The 21,521-nt window shown below is 53.6% G+C and overlaps 1 protein-coding gene across 5 annotated transcripts in view; it reads left to right on the top strand.

The window, feature by feature from the left end:
• The window catches only part of Rab11fip4 (RAB11 family interacting protein 4), a 113,686-nt gene that overhangs the window by 68,505 nt on the left and 23,660 nt on the right, over positions 1–21,521 (top strand). Inside the window, exon 1 of one of the 5 annotated variants that reach the window (XM_052755642.1) lies at positions 2,311–2,543. The exons of 3 other annotated variants lie outside the window; for them this stretch is intronic. In XM_052755642.1, the coding sequence (XP_052611602.1) occupies positions 2,514–2,543 (30 nt within the window). In that variant the 5' untranslated portion in view covers positions 2,311–2,513. Of the gene's footprint in view, positions 1–2,310; positions 2,544–2,731; positions 2,757–21,521 lie in introns of those variants that run through there. One more of the 5 variants, XM_052755644.1, reaches the window with a different exon arrangement.

Raw genomic sequence — 21,521 nt, 5'->3', positions numbered from 1 at the left:
CTGCTGGGGTCATGGGGCCTGTCCATGTTAATATGGGGTAATGGAATGTTGTAGTATGACAAGCATTGCCTTGGACAGGTACTTCGTTGTTTCATCCAACTCTCACACCTGAAAGAGGAAGTGTCTTATCTCTATTTTATAGAGGGAAGACACTGAGGCTCCAGCACATTGGGCAACTTCCTGCTGGTAACAGAAGGTGGTAGAAATATTCAGTGCATCTGAGCACCCTTATCACTTGGCTTTTTGTTTTTGTTGTTGTTGAGAGAAAGTCTCACTTTGTAGCACAGACTGCCTTCAAACTCATGGCAATCCCCTGGCCTCAGACTCTGTCGGGGTTACTGGCAGAAATTACCATGTCCAGCTCACTTTGGTTTTCAGGACAAATAACCTAACCTGCTTCCAGTGAGAAAAATAAAGAGGGCCCCACTGACATCACCCACTTCATAAAGTTCTTAAACATGTTATCCAAGAAAAAAAAATCAGAAAAGAGTGTATGCTTAACATTTAAAACATTTTAAAAGCCATGGCTGGGTTTCCTGGCTTGGGGTGGGCTAGGAGGGGCTTGCCAGGTAAATTTTCCCCACTGTTTTGGTTGAATGGCAGCAGAGACCCAGAAGGAATGATTGCCTTGGGTCCTGCTCTCTGGAGTAGTCCAGAATATGGGCTTTGGAAGCAAAGAGAAGCCAGGGTAGATCACCTGGACTCAGCCACATCTAAAACCACTGGAGGCCACTGAGCTCAGGTTCCAAGGCCAACACGTGAGCATTTGAGAGTCCTGCCTTTGCCTAGGGCTTAACAGTCAGTGTGCTGGCTCTGAGCGGGCACAGAGCAATCCAGGAGGTGGAATGTGGTGTTCCCTTCTCTCAACTGAGTCTCAGAAAGGTAATGGAAACTCCCAGGACAAAGAGCTGACAAACAGGACTCAAACCCAGGCCTGCCTTCCTCCAAAGCCAAGATACAGCTCATTGACTCTGTGTTTCCAGGACTGTGGGACTGAACAGAGACAGCGTGAGAAACAGCCTGTGATGTCTGCACAGTTCCAAAGGTCATACAGAAACTACAAGACATAAATTTAGAGAAGGAAGGCCTCAGGGGATGGAATTTCCCCCCTCACAGACCTTAGCAGGAACTTCCCCCTCTCACAGAACTCTCTCCTGCTAAGGCTGTCCAAGCAAACCTGCAACTCTGTGGGCTTTGAGCAGGTAACAGAATTTACTGCTGGGCACACAGTGTGTGGGGAAGAAGCTGAGAGCAAAGGGCTAGAGCAGTGGTTCTCAACCTTCCTAATGCTGCATCCCTGTAACACAGTTCCTCCCGTTGGGGTGACCCCCGCCCCCGCAACCATAACTGTAGTTTTACTACTGTTATGAATCATAATGTAAATATCTGATATGTGACTTCTGTGAAAGGGTTGTTCAGTCTCGACCCAGAGATTGAGAACCACTGACAGAGCACGTGGGCAAGCAGCAGAAAGGTGTGTGTGTGTGTGTGTGTGTGTGTGTGTGTGTGTGTGATGTGAGGCTACCCTGCCCATACTAACCATACCCAAGTGTTTGTGTCACTTTGTAGAGCAGTAAGAACTCAGCAGGTGGCTTGAGGCCTGTCAGGAAAGTAATCTGCTTTCTCCAGTTACGTAAAACACTATGAAGTTGAAGGGAAACTGCCTGCTTAACGTTTGCTGCTTGGCTTTTAGTCCTAACGTTGCCGCCTTGTTTAAACCTTGAACGATGTGAAGGCTTGAGTGGGATGGCGTTTCCGATGTAAGCCCCCCTTATTGCTGTGTCCTCCAGTTCTTGCATCTCGGTGCTGGACGAACTACGGCTAGCTTTCGCTTGGCGTGAAAAGAGACAAGTTGTAGGTAGGACTGAGGCTAAACAGATCAGACTCCAGCCGGTGGTAGGCTGGGGCAGGGTTTGGCAGGCTTTCGGTCCGTGAGCTCGAGCCCCCGGGCAGTGTGGCCTGAATCTCGCCCAGTAGTGACATCAGTGACACTGCTTCAGAGCCGGCGGGAGAGTAAGCGCAAACTCTGGGCTTCTTTGATCACCCCCCACCCGCCTCCACCCGGGGCTGCAGCAGCGGCGCGCCGGGTCGAGCTCCACCCACCGAGGCGCCGACCCCGAGGCCATTGGCGGACACCGCCTCCGCCACCTGCCCCTTACCTTGGGTGGGCGGGGCTACCTGGGCCCCGCCCCCGCGGCTCGGGTTCCCAGGCCGCCGGGCCTCAGGACCCGCCCCCTGCACGGAGGCCCCGCCGCCAGAGCCTCGGGAGCACGGGCGCCTCGTGATGTCACGGCAGCTTTGATACAAAGAGCCCCTTCGGCCCACGCGGGTCTCCCGGCAACCGGTGCGGGCGGAGGCGGGACCGGCGGCTTCAACTGGTGCGGAGCAGCGCGCCGCCCGGATTGTTTTCGGAGCACGGTGCTGGATTGGTCCCCGCGCCCCGCCCGACCCGGCTCCACAAGCGCCTGGCTTCTAGTCCATCTGCAGCGGCCCGACCTGCGGCCGGTCGGGGGATGCACACCCCGCCGGCTCCCGGATGCCAGGTAAGTGGCGGTCTCGGGACGCACCTGGCCTGGACCCGGGAAGTTGGAAGATCCGTCGGTCGCGTCCATCCTCTCCACGCCGACCAGGGAGATCGGGGTACCTGCGCTGTCTGGCGGGGGCTCAAAGGCGAAGCCACCGACCCCTCTGTCTGCCCCGGGCCCTCTGCCCAGCGCCCAGGTGGCAGCGTGAGCAGAACGAGTTCGGTGCCCAAGGTGGGTGGCCGCGCTCCCTGCGGCGCTGTTTCCAGAAGTGTTTTAGGGGGATTTGGTGGGGGAGTAAGCGCAAAACCCACCCCCACCCACCCACCCCCGCCTACCCCCAGCACACACATCAGCGCCCCGCTCTTGACTTGGCTGCTTCTCTAGGGAGCTGTGTGTGGCGAAGTTTTTCCGTAGGTGATGGCGACTGCGCGGAGCCGCTTTCCTGCTGCTCCTCTTTCTCGGGGTATCTGAGGGGTCAGAAGATAAAGCCAGCCAGTTAAGGGTTTTGAGGCAGGACCTGCTTCCCCTCAGCGAGATGCTGCTATGGGTGGAGGTGTGCGCAGGCTGCCAGCTTAGGTCCTCGAGTTCAGTAAAAGCCCACTGTCCACCTCGGTGCAAGTTGTTGACACAACTGCTTCTCTGCTGCGACAAGTGTCTCCCAGGGCCTATCATCGCAGCCTCTGTAAACCTAGTTCCAACAGAACCCTAGACCGTAATCCCTAACATTTGTCACGCCTCTCTATTCTTGCCTCTGGTCCTGCTTTTCCCCAAAAGAGCTAGAAATGACTTGTCCCCGGACTCCGAGAGACTCGCCAGTGTTCATTGATTTATAGGCCCCCTCAACGGAGCAGAGGGATGGGGGGGGGGGGGGGGCGCGGCGGCGTCCTGCCTTGTGCTTGGTTCTCACATTCCTTTGGGGTTGGGCCCCATGTTGCACTGGTTCCTGGTGATCTCCATAAACCTCTGCCTCCCTTCACAGAGCGAGCGGGAGACAGGTGATAATTGCTTGCTTTCCCTCATTCCCTGGGGCAATTTCGAGGGCCCTCCCCCCCCAGGTGAAAGATGGTTTCTTTGATTGCTCGGGAAAGGAGGCTCAATGGGGGGGAGGGTTTTACAGCCCAAAGACTTCTTTTGGGCTGTCTCCTCCACCCACCTTCACTAGCTGAGATCTCAGGTTTCAGCGCCCCCCCCCACCCCCCCCCCCCACCCCCCGCCCAGGTTCTGATACTGCGACAATGACCCAGACCTTAACCTGCTCATTGACCTCTCGGGAAATGCAGGGTTAAATGCCTAGGGAACTTTATATGTGGGACGCATCCTTGCCCTCCCCGGGACCTTGAGTTCCTGGGTCTAATCTGACACTACCCAACTATCTTGAACGCTTGGGCCAGTTCCTGTGGGTGCTTTTGAGGGCGAGTACAGAGTGACCCGTGGGAGTGGGGGAAGCTGGTGAAGAATGTGGAGCAGGCGCGTGTAAGCCACACAGCTTGGTTGGGTTGGCTGTCGGGTGGAAACCACTTTGGAATTTGGGTTCTGGGTTTAGGTGTCGGGATCAGAGTAAATGACAAGGTAAACCTGAGAGATAAGACTGGGCTTCAGGGCCAGTAGCCAGGCCAGGTAAGCCAGCTGGAAGGTCTGACCTTTGACCCCAGGGAGATCTTACGGGACAGACTGCCGGGAGCCTGTCCTTGGAAAGGTCTTTCAGCCAGGGAAGGAGGAAAGGCTGAAGTTAGAGGGCCCGCAGTGGTTTGAGCTGTCTTTTGGGAGGCTCGACAGGGCAGTTAGTTACATGGGGGCAGGGGAGGTTCCCTTTTGACCGTCTGTGCCAGGCCTAAAGCACGCTGGCACCTCCCGGCCTCTTGCTGTCCGGGGAGGCTCTTTCTCTTGAGCTCTTCCTGAGGGCTGTCACAGCTCACTCCTCTGTCCTTCCCAGTCTGGTGGTGGTGCTGACTAGGTACCTTGTTTTGAGGGGCTGGCAGCCCCTCTTGGTAGCCTGTTGTGGCTCTGGTTTCTCCACAGTGAAGATTGCCTTGAGGGTGTCAGGATTTTACTTCAGTGTATTTATTTTAGGTGAGGGTCAGGAGGGGCTGGGCTGGGAGAGATTTCCCATGAGATTGCAGATGGGTGGGTGGGCACCTCTGGGGAGGGGTTGGAACAGCCTAGGCAGAGAGTTCCACTCTCCCCTCTGGCCTGTGCTGTCTGCTGGCACAGGGTTTGTGTCTCAAAGGAAGATTCCTTGCCTGGCCCACCATCCGGCGTTTGTGAGTCTAGTGCTCTGGCCTCAGTGGTGCACAGGACCCTGGGGTGGTGGTCCGTTTTGCCCGGGTCAGCTCTGCAGGCTCTTGGCTCAGTAACTAGGTCTTTATGGCATCAAATCACTGGCAGTGAAATGAGGAAGGCCGCTCAGGTATCACTGCTAGACGAGTGGGGGTCCTGCCCTGACCAGCTGGGTGTACTGTTCCGTCATGCCCGACTGGCATTTCCCTGGACATGGTGATCTTCTTTCCTGGATGGCACTGCCGTCTTCTCTGTCGGGTGGCATTTCAGGGCAGAGCACTTTTCCCACAATGCCTGGCACAGGGCAAGTGCTGCTTCGGTCTTTCCTTCCATAGAAACTTAGGTATCTGGTTTTTAAAGCCAGCTTCCATGCGCAGTGTCAGTGGGGCTCTTGTCGGTGAATGAAATGGATGTGAATCCTTGCTGCGTGGAGCTACGTTACGGGAGTGAGGCAGGACCAGCCAGAAGTCAGGCAGCCTGTGAGACGGGCTGGAGAGCAAGCAGGGAGGAAGGGGGGTAGGATGGATTTTCAGCACAGTGGCCAGGGAAGTCATTGCTGAGAAGGGACATCGTGACAGAAAAAGAACAGGCAGAGGGACCAGCAACCGTAAAGGCCCCGAAGTGTGCGTCCTGTCTAGCATGGTGTGTCCAGCAGGGCTGCGGGCTTTAGCTGTGCATGGAGACAGAGCAGAGGAATAGGCTCTGCGGTACTGCTCCCAGGCAGCAGGGGGACAGGGTGAGAGCAGCCGTGGCCTTGACACTAGAAATCGCTGCCCAAGTCGCCTGACATGGCTCCGCTGTCTCGCAGTCCTTGGAGTTGAGGGGTAAATGGCATCTCTAAAGGAAGAGAGATGTCTGTGTGACTGATGCTGCTCTGAGCTTCCTGCCCTCAGCCTGAGTCTGGTCAGATAAGCCTGTCCACGTGACTGTGGATGGTTGCAAATCACGTGTTTTCCACCACACAACTGAAACCAGTAGAAGCCTTGCTGGTGAACGCCGGTAGCTGTGTCTTGGAGCGGGTAGCTGCTTGGGGCCCATTTCCTGGTTCATCCAGGTCAGCTCCTATCAGGTGGGGGCAGGACCAGTTACAAGACCCACTAAGTAGACCACACGCTGATGTCCTCTTTGGCTCTTTCTCCATCTCTCTGCAGCTCCTCTCTGGCGCCAGATGCCCTAGACTTCCATCTACCTGTCTACTGTGGGCAGTTGGCCATATAATTCAGGGCACCTATAAGGATCCCAGAGATGCCTTCACACAGCTTTGGGGTTCATCTCTATCTGGGGTTCAAAGTATGTGTTTTAGACACCTCTCCCCATCCATTTTCCCAGTGTGGGTGTGACTTAAGAGTTAGGGTGCCGTTTGAGTTCCCGTTGACTGGAATGAGTGAGTGGCTATTTCTCCTGGGCAGGACTGTTGGCAGCTTTTAACTTGACCTCATTTCAAAGCAGCCTGTTCCAGAGGCTACAGTGGGGGTCAGGTTATGCTCTCCAAAGCCTGGGCTTGGAAATCTCATTTTCTCATGCCAGGTGTCTGCACATAGCAGTCCCTACCAAGTGTCTAGGGCCTCATCATACTGCTGTTAGCTACATGGAATTTAGCATCAGCCAGTTCACATGTGCCCATTAAAACTGATGGATTCTGGGCGCTGGTGGCGCACGCCTTTAATCCCAGCACTCGGGAGGCAGAGCCAGGCAGATCTCTGTGAGTTCGAGTCCAGCCTGGGGTACAGAGTGAGTTCCCAGAAAGGCGCAAAGCTACACAGAGAAAACCTGTCTTGAAAAAACAAAACAAAACAAAAACAAACAAACAAAAAACCTGATGGATTCTGGGTGGCCCAACCAACCTTACTCAGGATCCTACAGTTTTATTACGGAGCAAGAATGTGGATTGTTAGAACCTTCGTGGGTACCGGGGAGCCTGTTGATCCCTTTCTCATTTTTTCCAGTGACCTAGGAAGGGGTCGATGGGGCAAAAGCAACAGCCAGGGATGTGTGTATCCTGGAAGGGTCAGCTGAAGGTCAGGGCCCTCTACAATGACCCAGAGCCATAGCTGTCTGTGTGACCTCCAGCTCAGCCTCGTCCAGCAGGTAGGCTCTAGTGATGGCAGCATGTCTCACCCTGCACTTGACTTCTTTAGCAGCGTGAGATGCTCCCTTGCTGGTCAGAGATGTAGTTGATTCAACTGGCATTGTCTTCTCCCACAAGTGAGTTCTTTCCCAGCCGGGTCGACATTATTCAAATGAAAACGGAGATCTGACAGAGTGGTGGTCTGAAAGAAAATGGCCCCCAAAGGGAGTAGCACTATTAGGAGGTGTGGCCTTGTCGGAGGAAGTGTGTTGCTGTAGGGGCAGGCTTTGAGGTCTCTTCTCAAGCTTCTTTCAGTGTGACAGTCAGTTGCCTTCCTGTTGCCTCCTCTGAGTCAAGATGTAGGACTCTCAGCTCCAGCACCATGTCTGCCTGCATGCTGACATGCTCCCTGCCATGATGATAATGGACTGAACCTCTGAAACTGTAAATGAGCCATCCCCATTAATTGTTTTCTTTATAAGAATTGTCGTGGTCACGGTGTCTCCTCACAGCAATAGAAACCCTAAGACAGACAGTTACTAAGATCTGTGTCTTTGTCTGTGGGAGCCTTATCTAAAAGTTTTTTAAAGCCAGGCGGTGGTGGTGTACATCTTTGATCCCAGCACTCAGGAGGCAGAGGCAGATGGATCTCTATGAGTTCAGGGCCAGCCTGGTCTACAGAACTAGTTCCAGGACAGCCAGGACTACATAAAGAGACCTTGTCTTGAAAAAAATTTTTTTTTAAGTATCTTTCGTTTTGTTTTTAAGATTTATTATTACTCTTAGTTATGTGTAGGTGTGTGTATCTGTGTGGGGGTGTATGCATGTGAGTGCAGGTGCCCTCAGAGGCATCTGCTTCCCCTGGAGTTGGAGTTACAGACAGTTTTTAGCCACCTGATGTGGGTGCTGGAACCATTGAGCCAGCTCTCCAGCCCCTGAATTTTTTCTTTTTTAAGTGTGTGTGCACGTGCATGTACACTTGAGTGCAAGTGCTGGCAGAAGCCAGAGGAACTGGATCTCCTTGCAGCTTGCAGGCAGTTGTGAGCACCTGACGTGGGTGCTAGGAATCCAAATTCAGGTCCTCTAGAAGAGCAGCGCATGCTCTTCACCTCTGAGATGTCTTTCTAGCACCCCTCCCCTTTGAAAATAAAAACCAGAAGAAAAAACAAAAACCAGGGCCTCGCTGTGCAGTCCTGGAAGACCTGGTGACTGTTCCGTGGACTAGGCTGTTAACTAGGGTGTGGGAGAAGGCAGGGTATTCTCTGGTCATCTTGTTCCCTGCCCCCACGTCCAAGCCTGGAGTCATAAAAAGAGAACCCACACTTTGTAGCCCAGCTCGCTGGAATGGAAAGGGGTTAGAGCCAAAGGTAGGGTGTGTGTGTGTGTGTGTGTGTGTGTGTGTGTGTGTGTGTGTGTGTGTGTGTTTGTCTGTGTGTCTGTGTCTGTGTGTCTGCTCCTGGTTCCCAATCTAAGTCCCTGTGTTCAGGCAGGAGAGCATACAAGTTTTTCTTTTGTTTCTGCTCACTGGTTTCCCCGAGAGAAATGCCTGTGTCAACCCCAGCCTGTTCCTGCTCCTCACACACCCACCTCCCAGGGCCTGTTTGCTTAGGTAGAAAAATAGGTTTGGGAGCCTGAAAACATCTGAGTATAGACCTGGCTCTTGGCTCCATCCCTCACTGCTTGAGGTAGACTGTTGAATTCTCTGCCTCAGCTTCCTCAGCTTCAGCATAAGGACACCACAAGTGCCTGCCTCCCAGGCATGCCTGCCCCCTCACAGCAATGCCTGGTGACAGTGGCTTCCCCAGCTTTTTCTCGGGATCATCAGTCCCCAACAGGGTTTCTAACAGGTATTGTCTTGATGAAACAGGAAATCGGGTAGGGTGGGTGGTATGCCACCTCCTGAGGATCTGTGCAGGAGAAGCAAAGTCCTTCCCCATTGCCTTCATTTTTAAAGAAACCAGCTTGGTGTCTCTGCACATCAGCCTGGAGGTCCAAGTGACTGGCACCTGCGTGGCAATCTGTGAATGAGATGCAGAGCACATTCTGAGGTGACAGCCTTCCCTCCAGGGGCTTGGTGTGGAGCTGCATTTGGCCCTTGCTTTCAGAGGCTGCCCACTCTGCATAGCTCTACACAGGCTGCAGTAGTGTACAAGAGAGAGCAGCCCTCTGTTCCTCTGCCAGAGCACCCCTCACTCTACCGTGATCTGTCTGTACCTGCACCTGTTCCCCGGGGGAAAGGCTCACTTGGAGCAGTACTCTCTGCCCAGCAGCCCACAATCCGCCTTATTAAAATGCTGCGGCTTGAGATAGCTGCAGAGGCCGCAGGAAGTCTGGAGAGGGGCCAGGCTAAAAGGTGCAGGCTGTGCAGCCACTGGCCACATTAGGCGATTGTCCTTGGTAGTCTTCCAGGGAGCCAGATGTACCTGCTTGTCCAGCTTGGCCACTTTGAGCTCTGCAGCTCCACTGAAGTGCAGCCAGACGGCCTGACTTGGCTGGTACAGTGGGTGGTGGTCAGAACAACTTCTGCCTGGCAATTCAGGGTAATAACCTTGAGGTGCCGGCCATGTGGTGGAGCAAGGTCCTTGTCTGCAAGGCAGGCTTGGCCAGCACATCTTTGTGTAGTTATCTGTGCCGCTGTACCAGTTATTAGCAAAGGCTCGAAGGCTCTTACAGCGACAGTGATAGGGACACTGAGAACGTATATACGTATGTGTGCGTGCTCGTGCACAAGTGTGAATGGAGTCGTCGACCACCGTTGGTCCATGCAGGATAAGGAACACTGGATCCCCATCCCCGCTACACTCGGGCCAGATGTGGAGACACCTTTTTCCTTTTGCATGTTGACATTTCAGATTGGTGTGTGTTATACACTAGGCGGTGTGTGTTAAACTTAGCTGATAGCACGTTTCCGTTCTTGGGGCACTTAAATGAACAATGCATCTAAAACTGAAGTGTCTTGGATTTAACAAAACGAAACTAGGTAACCTCTGGAGAAATTATATAATTTGCCCAGTTTCTGCAAAGCAGGGACAGGAGAGCCACCTGTAGTGGTAGCAGAATTGATTGAGACACAGTATAATGTGGTTCCAATGGGCACGCTTGCACAGGACTCACTGGCTCAGATCCCCGTGGGCTCTGCAGCTATGTGTCTGAGCCTCAGGTTCCTCCCCGGCTACATGGGACCATGAGCCCCCAGTTGTTATTAAGGGGGGGGGGTGTCATTGGTCAGCTTACTCTCTTCTGCTGGGTATCGTCTGCACACCCCTCTCCCCCTGGATTAAGAGAAGAATGAGAGCAGGGAGCTGTTACTGACCTCCCCAAGGTAGCAGTGGGACGCTGATGTGACCAGAGCCTTTTACTAGTTAAATTAAAAATAAAGACTGTGTGTGGGTGGTTTGCCTCCCTTGAATGTCTCTGCACTGTGTGCCTGCCGCCTGCAGAGGCCGGAAGAGGGCGCTGGATCCCCCAGGACTGGAGTCACAGAAGGTTTTTAGCCACCTTGTGGGTATCTGGAATTGAACCCGGGTCCTCTGGAAGATCACCAAGTGCTGTTAACCATCGAGCCGTCTCTCTAGCCCCCTTGACTAGTGTGTAATCCGTGGGCAGACCCTTCCCGGCCCCCATTTTCTCATGGTGTCTGAGTTTTTGGTTTTGCCTGTGCTTTCCTTCAGCAGCTTTCCTGAAGATCTGTCCTCCCCTCTTTCCACATGGAGCGTCTTTGGAGTTTCCTGGGGAAGGGAAGGACAGGAGGATTACCCTTGGGTCTGTGCCGTGGGCTCTGCACCTTCTGCCCGAGTCCCGGTGCCACCGACACTGCTAGCTCCTGTTTGGGCAGCCTGTGTGTCTCAGTTTCCAGTTTTCCTGTGCCCAGAGTTGTCCACAGCGGTGTTGGACAGTCACCAAGAGTTTGGGGACTTTTCTGAGGCCGCCTCACTGCGCTAAAATCAGATCTGATCTTCAGGCCTCAGCCCTTATGGCTCTGTGATTGTGTCATCTGAGTTTCCCCTCTGAGTAGACAACACATGGTAGGTGCTTAGCAGATGGCCCTTCTCACTTGGTTGTGACGACTTTGTGCTTCTCTAAGTGACAGGGATCACAGGAGGGTTGGCGGATGGTGCTGTTGTATCCCATGCTCTGAGATGGATGCAGGAGCTGTGGGCAGGGAGCAGTGGTGCGGTCACCCCCGTGTGCCAAGTTACCATGGTTTAGGGAGGACTGGGCTTCAGACGCTGGCAGGATGGAGGTGGAGAGTGGGCTGAGTCTGCTAGACAATGTGGATAGCTGGGCCGGGACACTCACTGACGTGGGAGCAGGGTTTGGGGGCAGTGGACCATGGGTGTTCCCAAGACCTGTCTTCCAGGACCTCAAACATGGTCCAGTGCCCCCAAACCCTGCTGGCTGGAGACTGGCTTTAAGAGTAAGTGGCTTCAGAGCTTGTTTCCTTAGGTCTGGTCTGCTCTCAGACCCTTTCCTGTCTTCTCTTGAAGATCCAGTAGCCATTCTCCACCTTCTGGGCACTCAGGGATTCACAGCCCCCTCTTTGAGGTGGTAGCTATAACATCCAGGTACCGTGGAAGGTGGGCGAGATGACAGGAGCTTGAGGCATGTCAGAGGAAGAACCCGTGGAAGGGCTTGGCTGCTGATTTGAGGAGCAAGGCCCTGGTTCTATGAGCAGGTTCTTTGAAGGCTTCCAGTGTGAAGGCTCCCCTGTGAACCTTCAGCCTTTTGGACCCCAGGCTATGGCTGTACTCAGACCTAATGTCCTCTTACCTGCCCCATGCTGGGCAGGAGGATACTAGCTGAGGCCACAGGACAGGACCATGTGGAAGGGTACTAGCAGAGGCCATAGGACAGGAAGGCCCTCAAATCAAGCCTACAGGAAGAATGCTGGAACCCTGAGCTGATGAGGTGCAGGACGACAGAGCAGGGGGCTTCTGGATACAAGGCCCTGGCCTAGGTGTGGTGAAGGGAGGAAAGCCCAATGGGACCAGCTGTCCCTCTCATGAGCCTGCTCCTCTGTCTGCTCCAGACAGAGCCTCCCCAGCAGCTGTGGGTGAGCACTGGCCCTCACTGGGCCGTCCATGGCCTGAGGGTTTCTGTGGCCCAGGGAGGAGGGTTGGTCCCCTTTTGGCTTCAGGTTTCAGGCTGTGTGTCACTCCAGCCGGGGACACTCCCCAGCAGTGGCCTCTCTGGGAGTTCCACATCATCTCTCTTGAGACTACCCACACAGAGGGCAGAGAGCTGGCCACTGCCTCCCAAACCTTCACCTGAACTCTGGGCTCCTCCTGTCACAATGATAAAATATAGAGCTCCCAAAGCCAGCCCCAAGAGTGCTGGGCCATGTGAATAATTAAGCCCTCACTTCAAACAGCCACATCTTTTAAAGCTATAATTTGTAGCCCAAAATAGCTGCCTGTTCCAGGAGCCAGGAGAGCCCTTGTGCGGGCTTCAGTGTAGTGTGCATTTGCTTTGACGATAACACGTGAGTTGTCCCGGCCCACAGTTTCTCGGGAGAGCCTGAGGCACAGTGACTGTTGGGAGCAGAATCTTCCCAGGGTGCCTGGGGAATTTCCTTTGAGAACTTGGGGTCAGATGTAGTGGCAAGCCTTTCGTCTCAGCGCTTGGGAGGCAGAGGCAGGCAGGTTTTTGTTAGTTCCGGGCCAGCCAAGCGTACACACACAGCAATGTCTTGTCTCAAACAAACAAAAAAGGGAGATAATTTCGATGGGTATCTGAAGTCAGGGGGTCCAGATTGAGGTGCATGTGGCCCTTACTTGGTAGATGTAGATGTAAAGAGAGAAAATAGCAATCAGTTGAGGGAAGCCTGGACTGCACTTGGAATATGGTTCTCTGTAGTGATGTCTCTGCACAGGTTATAGGGGAGAAAGCAAGAATTCTCTATGATGCATGGAGCAGGGTGGCCATGGGTGGTCTTATTTTCTCCAGGTGTGGCTGTGGCTCCCCAGGTCCCCTCCATGTGTGTGAGGAGATTTTCTGTGTGGGAACCCCAGGTTAACAGGAAATGCCTCCCTGGACCCTCCACTTCTCAGTGGCTGGCATGCCTGGAATTCTTGGGGCTAGCTTTGGTTTCCAGATGTGGAAGCAATTTAAATTCTGTTTTCATAAACCCTGGGAGTTTGCCTCCGAAGCCCATGTGCTCATTTGAAAATCAAGGTTGTTGACTCTGACTAGTAGGGAAGGTGTAGACCAGATATCTTCTTTGAATCCTTCTTATTAAAAATTAGTTTCACTGGAGTGCTTGGATATGAGACCCTGGGGTTGGGGACAGTCACACCTCATCCAGGGCAGAGTTGAAGGTGGGTTCACCTTCTCTTCTGTGAATTTTTCTTGGAGATGATTCAGCCTCTGCTGTCTCTTTAGTCAGCATCACTGACCCTGGACGGCCGTGGGAGCAGGGAAGGAAGGCCCTCAGGAGGCTGGCATCACAGTTAAGCAGGGTGCCCACGTGTCCCTAGCGTGGTAGAGGCCCCCCTTCCTGTTGTGGCCACAACAAAGAGAAGAAATCTGCTCTGGATTTTAAGTAGCCAGAAATACTGTCTGGAGTGGAGAAACTAGAAATATCTTGCTCAATTACCAGGCCCTTCTGGCCACAGAGGTGACCGCCCCAGGATTAGAGGCTGTGCCTACAGGCCTGTGGTTCTGAGGCTGCCCGCCATCTCTGCATCTGTTAGCCAGTCACTGTTCACATCTGTTTTGTAACTCCAGGAGCAGGATTGTGGACAAACAGAATCACCTTTGCCCTTGCACACTCTGACGGCACTGGCAGGGTTTTTGGTTTTGTTTGTTTTTCGTGAGACAGGGTTTTTCTATATAGCCTTGGCTGTCCTGGAACTCACTCTGTAGACCAGGGTGGCCTCGAAATCAGAGATTGCTGGCCTCTGCTTCCCAAGTGCCGGATTAAAGGTGTGTACCGCTCTTCCCAGCCTTGGCACTATCAGTTTTTAATATCTATGCTTGATTATTACATGTGTGTGTGTGTGTGCACACATATTTCTGTAGGGGTGCTCATGTGGAGAGCTGGGCAGAAGCATCCACTGATTGAGGATCCCTGTAGGCCTCCCAGTTATGTCGGAGTAGAGCCCACCCTGAGAACCTTGTTTCCGTTCAGCTGCTTCCTGTACAGACCCCAGCAACACCGGAAACACATTCTGAGGTGCCCAGTGTTGAGTTCTCCACAGAAATTGATAGGTAGCTGAAGAGGGCTTTGGGAGTCTCCCCCGCCTCCAGAGGGAAGAGGAAGTGGGGAGAAGGGAGCCTGAGACCGCAGGAGAGCCTCAGTGGAGGGAGCTAGCCCCCCTCCCAGGGAGGGGCCCGCTGGGGATGGCTCTGGATCAAATGCTCCATTTGGAACTGGTGGCAGGAATGGTCATAGAGTCACCTCAGCTGTCATCACCTCTTCATCTGTCATCAGTTAGTCTTGCAGGTATTTGGTCCTCCAGGCCTGGTGTTTCTGGCATTCCGACCTTGGGGTGGCTTTGCTTATTTATGTCACTTTTACTTTATTTGGTGGTTTTTTTTGTTTTTGTTTTTGTTTTTTGAGACAGGTGTAGCCTTGGCTGTTCTGGAACTTGCAGCCTTGGCTGTCCTGGAACTTGCTCTGTAGACCAGGCTGGCCTTGAACTCACAGAGATCCACCTGCCAATGCCTCCTGAGTGTGGGGACTAAAGGCGTGCGCCACTACACCCAGCTGCTTATATCACTTTTAAATGGTGCAGTTTGTCTCAACTCTTCTTCTGCTCTTCCATAATCAGTTGAGCACATTGAGGGCAAGCTGTCTTTTCCTGTTTCCTGTCAGCTTTAGCTGTTGTGGCTGCTGTTTGGTGATGCAGAGACTGAACTGAATGTGGGGACCTGCCTAGGGTGAGAACCAGTGTTCCACCACTGAGCTACATCCCCAGCCCTCCTTAAGTTTGCTTCCAACACACCCTAAAAAAGGAATGTCCTGCACGGTGATGGTTCAGCTGCCACTGTCTACCCTGGAAAGCTGTTGAAGGTAGGGCCTGGTCACGTTTTCAGCTCTGCGAGGGTTATGGTATGTTCCTCCCTATCTATGGCTCGCCAGTACGTTGTTAGAAATGCTTTCATTAACCTCTCTCAACTTGGACATTTCCAGAACGCCTTACCAGAGACAGACCCCATCTGAGTTTAATGCCCCACTGTGTGACTAGATGTGACCCTGAGGTTGGAGGACACTGATCTGGAACCCCTCCCCCTTTTAATCTGGTTCCATGGCATTCCCTTTATTTGATTTTAGGTAGGGTTTCACTCTAGCCCAGGCTGACCCGGAACTGTCTCCGTAGCCCAGGCTGGTCTCGGTCTCACAGTGCTCCCCTTCCCTTAGTCTCCTGAGTGCTGGGAATGCAGGTGTGAGCCGCGACCTTTTCTTTCTGTGGCCCACCAGACAGTTGTGTCATAGAAGGGACTATGTTAGTTTGGTTTTGGTCTGTTTTTCCTTAGTTGACACGTAATTTGTGCTATGTTCCTTCCCTTTGAGTAAATTAGATGCTAGGGGTTGATTAGATGTTAGCCATTTTTATTAACTGTTTTGCTGAAACCTTCATGCTGTGGGGTGTCTGCTTACCTGCATGAGTGTTCCTCTCTTCCCATTGCTGATGCTGTTTGATTACTGTGTTAAAGGAACAATCGCCTGCTTTCCTGTGGTCTGCAGTGGGGAGTGGGGGTGCTCTGGTTCCCATCAGCCTCTGGTCTGTTGGCTTTGTTTTTCCGGCAGTGTGCTGGGTGAGAACACCCCTATAGATTGGTGTTCTCGTCTTCCGTCTTCCCTCTAGTCCTCCATTGCTTGGTCCGTCCATGCCGAGGGAGAAAACTGAACATCTCCAGCTTCTGTGAAGTTGTCTGTATGTATTTTGAAACCACTAAGAGATGCATAAATATATATGTGGGAGGGCTACATCTTGGTAAATGGATCCTACATCATTTTTAAGTGCCTCCTACCTCTTGAAGTCCTTCTGAGATTAGTGTGGTCCTGCCAGCTTCCCTGGTTGGTGTGGTGGCGAGGGGCATTGCCCCGTCGGTGATGGGGTGCCTGCTTACCTACACGAGGCCCTCCTGAGTTCTGCTGCACCGGAAGGGAAAGAGAACGCCAGAGCAGCAGCCAGGTCCTTGGCAGTGCCAGAGGTGCCCTGGCCAAGGATGTGGGCAAAGACACTGGACTCTCCGGTCACAGGTTTGGCTGGCACTGATTGGTTTCCAGCTCAGGCACTGGCTGAGCCAGACTACACAGCCTTCTAGGCAGTTGAACATGCTTGTCAGCCAGACCATACCCCAGGCCAGAGCTGCTTTGCGCCTTTCCTGGAACTCACTTGGTAGCCCAGACTGGCCTCGAACTCATAGAGATCTGCCTGCCTCTGCCTCCCAAGTGCTTAAAGTGATTAAAGGCGTGCGCCACCACTGCCTGGTGACTTGGCTCTTTAGGTCCCTTAGCACTGCTCATGCCTCTGTTCCTGTGGGGAATTTGCCCATCTCTGGGCTCCTTTGGGCTATTTGCTGTCTCTAAGTTTTTCTGGGAGCTACAGCATATCTCCCTTCCTCAGTCCTCTGCCATTTCCTGTCAGCAAGTGAGAGTTGAATGTGGTATGGAACTGGGGAGGAAGGCCGTTGAAGTTGGGCTGAAAGACTATGTGGGCTTCCACATTTGTGGCTGTGGCTTGGGCAGTGGCTGGCTACTTCTGAGTGTTTGTGCTCTGTTTAAATAGCACTGGAGGCCGGAGAAACCCTGGCATGGCATTCTCTTCTGCCGTCGCTCAGCACCAGGCAGAGGTCCCACATAGAGCCTGCCTGAGCAGCCCTGTCTCCCCTTCCATACATGAAACCAATGAGGAGATGCCCATTGCCGCTGCCTTTCCTGGTCCTGGGACTGCAGATCCCACTGAGGTTGACGGGCAACCCTGGAATAACTGCACTGAGACCAACTCCTGGGGGCTCCTGCTGAGGGGTGTCTTGAGCTAAGGTGAGACCCTCTACCTTGGGTCTCTTGGGGTTCAGGAAAAGACATGGAACCCAGGGCCCAAAACCTGCCTTGGCTGCCCTTCCTCGGAGTGGTGGGTAGTGTCTGGGAAGGAACATGGTAGTATGTTCTGTTGTCTGACCCACCTGTGGTGCAGGAGAGCAGGAAGCTCGGGGCTACAGAGCTTTGATCTCACAGGATCAGGCCACTCTCAGAGCAGCAGAGATGGCTTAGTGATCAGCTCTCCCGTGAGTTCCCTTGGCCTTGGAGGCAGGTCAAGGTTCTGGTCTGCTGTACAGATGCCAACCCCAACTCCTCGGTCCCACCTCTGGCCTTCGATTGGCACTAGGTAGCCCTTTGGGGAGGCCAGCTTCTCATCACCACTGATGGGCATCCGGTCACTGGATAGCAGGGCCTGACGCCCAGCAGGGCTGGCGGCCACAGCGGAAGTAAGTTACGCTCAGGATGCTGCCCTGCACCATTGTCGCCGTATTTATGTGAGGAGAGCAGCCAAGCCGTGGTGGGCTCTGAGGGTCTGTGTCCTTCTAGGAAGTCTCGTCTCACCCAAAGGAAAACCCCATTATGACCCTGGCCTGCGCCATGTCTCCAGGCTGTTAGGTGGCCAGATACACAAAAGATTCCATTATTGGCCTGGCCCAACAGCTGTCATACTTCTCCTCAATGTCAGCAGGCTTGGCCTATGCCTACCTACAATCTCTTCTCTGCAGTGGGGGGTCCACGTGTACCCACGGGTGCCTGGTTTCAGGGGAAGCTGAGATGTGCCCGCCCAGGCTATTTTTACCCAGCTCTGTCCCCACAGAGCTTTGCTTTGGCTCCAAGTCACCGCCTGCGGAGTGGAGCCTGTTGCCAGGGCTGGGGGTGGATGAGCCCGCGCCTCAGGGCCTCCTGGACTCCCTTCCCTAGGCGGCATCTCATCTCAACACTTATTACAGGGTGTGACTAATGTGCACACAGACCTGCCAAGACAGTGGGCAAGAGAGGGCCCTGGTGCAGGGAGGAGGGGTGCGCTGGCCTCCCAGAGCTGAGCCTCCTCGGGGTTGGAGAGCATTCAAGACGCCCAGGTGTACCCCTGCGTATCATCCTTTAACACACTAATGACAGTTAGCACTCGCATTTATCCAGCCCTTCCCGTACGTTCTAAGACTGATTGCTTAGAACAGTTATCAACTCACTCAGTTCTTATTGTGGTTAGCTCAGCTGCATAGATGGGGAAACTAAGGCACTGGGTAGTTCAGTAACCTAAAGGCCGCGGTGCTCATATGTGGTGGAGTATGACTTGAACCCACTCCACATCATGTCCTCAACACCCACCATCTATCTCTCTGCCGTGTTTCCAGCATCCTTAAGAGGTGAGGTGCTGTCCTAGAGTAGATTCTCTGTGGCAGGCCTGCCACAGGTGCTCAGCATGGATGCTTTTAGATGAGGCTACCTCATCCAGTAGTCACCGTACCAGGCAGTGACCACCCCCAGAGTCGGCATGAGGCCTTAGATGCTCTTTTTGATGATTATCGGGTTCTGCGACACAAAGCAGTTTGACTCAAGAAGTGCTCACTCGCCGGGCGGTGGTCGTGCACACCTTTAATCCCAGAACTTGGGAGGCAGAGACAGGTGGATCTCAGTGGGTTCAAGGCCAGCCTGGTCTACATAGTGAGTTCCAGCACAGCCAGGACTGTTTTACAGAGAAACCCTGTCTCAAAAGAAAAAAAGGAAAAGGAAGTGCTCACTCATCCCCTGCCCTGTGCTCCTGTAGTGCTGGCTGCTGGGGTGCAGACGCAGACCTCCCTGTGACCACACCTTTGGTCTCTTCGCTCTTTTGGGGAACGGAAATACGTAGTCACTCTGTACAGCCGGTGTTCTCTGTACATCGCCTGCCAGGAAACTCGGGGTCCGTAACCTTGAGTCTGCTCCCCGACCTCTCCACTCCCCACACCAGACCAAATGAAGCTGTTTAGTTTGGGTCCTGACACCTCCTGGCTACACCGCAGGGACAGTGGGCCTTTGTGAGCCTCTCTGAGGCTTGGACGGCCCCACGTGTATTGATACTTGGTCTTTTCAGCAGCCCTTGAATTCAGCCCTTTCCAACTTCCTACAGAGGAAGGGGTGGCTGTGGGGCCTGTTGACGGGTGAACACAGCTCTTGAGACTGAAGAGAGACCCCACGGGCAGGCTGTGTGCCTGCCGGCAGCCACTTCCAACTGAGGACGAAGTGGAGAAGTGGAGGTGGGGACACCCGGGGGTGCAGCCGGCTGGGTCCTCTTTCCCTAGGCTTGGACTCGGTACCCAGTCTCCAGCAACCCCTGTCCTTGGAATAGTCTCCCGGCCCAACCATGAATATCTGTCAGGATCTTGCTAGCTGATCAGCCAAGGACCCAGGGTAGGTGGGACAAGCTAGGCTCCAAACACACAGCCTCCAAGCCTCTCCCAAGGCCAGGCCTGACTTTAGGCTGCCACAGCTGCTGACTGGTGCTTATATAAATTGCCATGCAGCCTCTAGGGCAGAAATGACAGTCCCTGTCCTCTAAGGGAAATTCCAGGGGCTCATAGAGATGGCCCAGGCTCCAGAGCTGTGCCCTCCACCGGTCCCAGCCACACAGGTTCCCCAGAGCTGTGCCCTCCACTGGTCCCAGCCACACAGGTTCCCCAGGGCTTACACAGCGGCATACTGCATGAACTTGATCTCCCACCACCCCTGTGACCTCAAGGCTGGAAAGAAGGTGTCCCTGAGATAGTTTTGATTGACACAAGCAAGCCATGGTATCTAATGGGGGTGTTGCCCCTGTGGCCTAGGACAAGAGCTCTGCTTAGGGTCACCTCTTTGTCCTCAGGGACAGAGCCCTAGGGAGCTAGATTGGGCCAGACAGAGCCACACTGCCTGCTGAGGACACTGCCCTCTTGAAGCTTCCTAAAGAGTAGACATAGCCGGGCTGGAGAGATGGCTCAGAGGTTAAGAGCACTGACTGCTCTTCCAGAGGTCCTGAGTTCAATTCCCAGCACCCACCATGGTGGCTCACAACCATCTGTAATAAGATCTGGCACCCTCTTCTGTATACATAATAAATAAATAAATCTTTAAAAAAAAAAAAAAAAGAGTAGACATAGCCTTTCTATACAGACTCTGAGGAGGCCTCCATAGCTCCAGGCGTGGACTTGTACTGGATGCCAAGGCCACTGCATGATGACCGGATGCTCCTGTGTAGTCACTACCCCCCCACCACACACACACACATTGGTGATCAGGACAAGAAAGGAGAGTTCTGGGGACTAGAGTCTCAGAAACTTACTCTGGGCAGTGACATTTCTCATTGGAAACTCAGTCTCCTGGGATACCCATTCCCTGCCGGGTCCTGGGCACCCTGAGAGATGCAGGGTGTAGATGTATTCTTTCTGGGTCTCCAACCAGCGTGCTGATCAGGTGGGCTGATAACAGTTGTCTCCCATCTCCCCACGTATAGCACTTTTGGGGAGACTCTGACCACGGGGTGGGGCGGGATGGAGGCCCACATCTTGCATCAGCCTGAGTAGAAGAATCTACATGGCATCCCCAGGCAATTCATCCTCAGCTCCTACACAGTCCCCAAAGCTCTCCAGTGCACAGCAAGGCAGCCTCTGCCCGGAGCCACACGAAACAGATTCTCTTTTGGGTCCTGGCCTGAGTAGGCATAGCTGGAGGGTGGCTCAGAGCTTCTGCAAGCCCACATCCCCAGTCAGCCTAGAACCCTGTGAGGGTGATGACACCCCCAGGGAGAGCTTTCCTTCGCTCTGCATCGTAAAGGAGCGTGGCTGGCTCAGGAGAGGGTGCTGTGTGACTTGTTGTCCCTGCCTGAGAGGAGGGGCACAGGTTGGGGGTCGGAGGCCTCTCTATACCTCCCAGAACTGCTTCCCGTGTAAGGTGTTAGGGGAGGGAGCTGCTGACCCAGCACTTCCTGACCCTCCTCTGGGGCCTGGACTGCAGGGTGAGAAGAGCTGCTTGGGGACAGACATGGACCAGTCCCATCCTGTTCACGTTTCTTATTGCTGTCTTTCTATTACTTTAATTTGGGGGGAAGCTGCAGGAATTGGTTTTGAAGTTATAATTAAAATTTCCACTTGCCTTAGGCAGACAATTGTGGGTTGAATGAAAAGGTGTTAATAAAGAGAGAAGTTAATTTTAAAATAAAACGTTGTTGAGCGAGTGTGTGGGCATACACCTGCGGACGCAGCTAGGAGGCAGATGGCGCTCCAGACTTGGCGCAGCCGAGTCTGGCTTCAGATCTTAGCAGAGTCCTTTGTGAGCTGGGCAGCATCCCCTGGCCTCCTTTGAACCTCGTCTCTCTCAGGCATTAGATGAGACAGGAATGGGCATCTGTGCCCTGTACACCTCATGGCACTCTCTCAGGGCTGCTGTGAGAGATGGACAGAGCGCTCCGTGAAAGATGATGGGCAGGTAGATGTATGCTGTGCTCACAGCTGGGCGGTGGTGGCGCATGCCTTTAATCCCAGCACTCGGGAGGCAGAGGCAGGTGGATCTCTGTGAGTTCAAGGCCAGCCTGGGCTACAGAGTGAGTTCCAGGACAGGCTCCAAAGCTACACAGAGAAACCCTGTCTCAAAAAACAAAACAAAAAAAAAAAAGGTCTGCCTTTCTTCTGTCCTGCGACGGAGATAG

Source organism: Peromyscus californicus, unplaced genomic scaffold (assembly GCF_007827085.1).
Source record: "Peromyscus californicus insignis strain IS unplaced genomic scaffold, ASM782708v3 Scaffold_3__1_contigs__length_106647218, whole genome shotgun sequence".
Classification (NCBI taxonomy): domain Eukaryota; kingdom Metazoa; phylum Chordata; class Mammalia; order Rodentia; family Cricetidae; genus Peromyscus; species Peromyscus californicus.
This window is presented reverse-complemented; position numbering and strand designations above follow the sequence as displayed.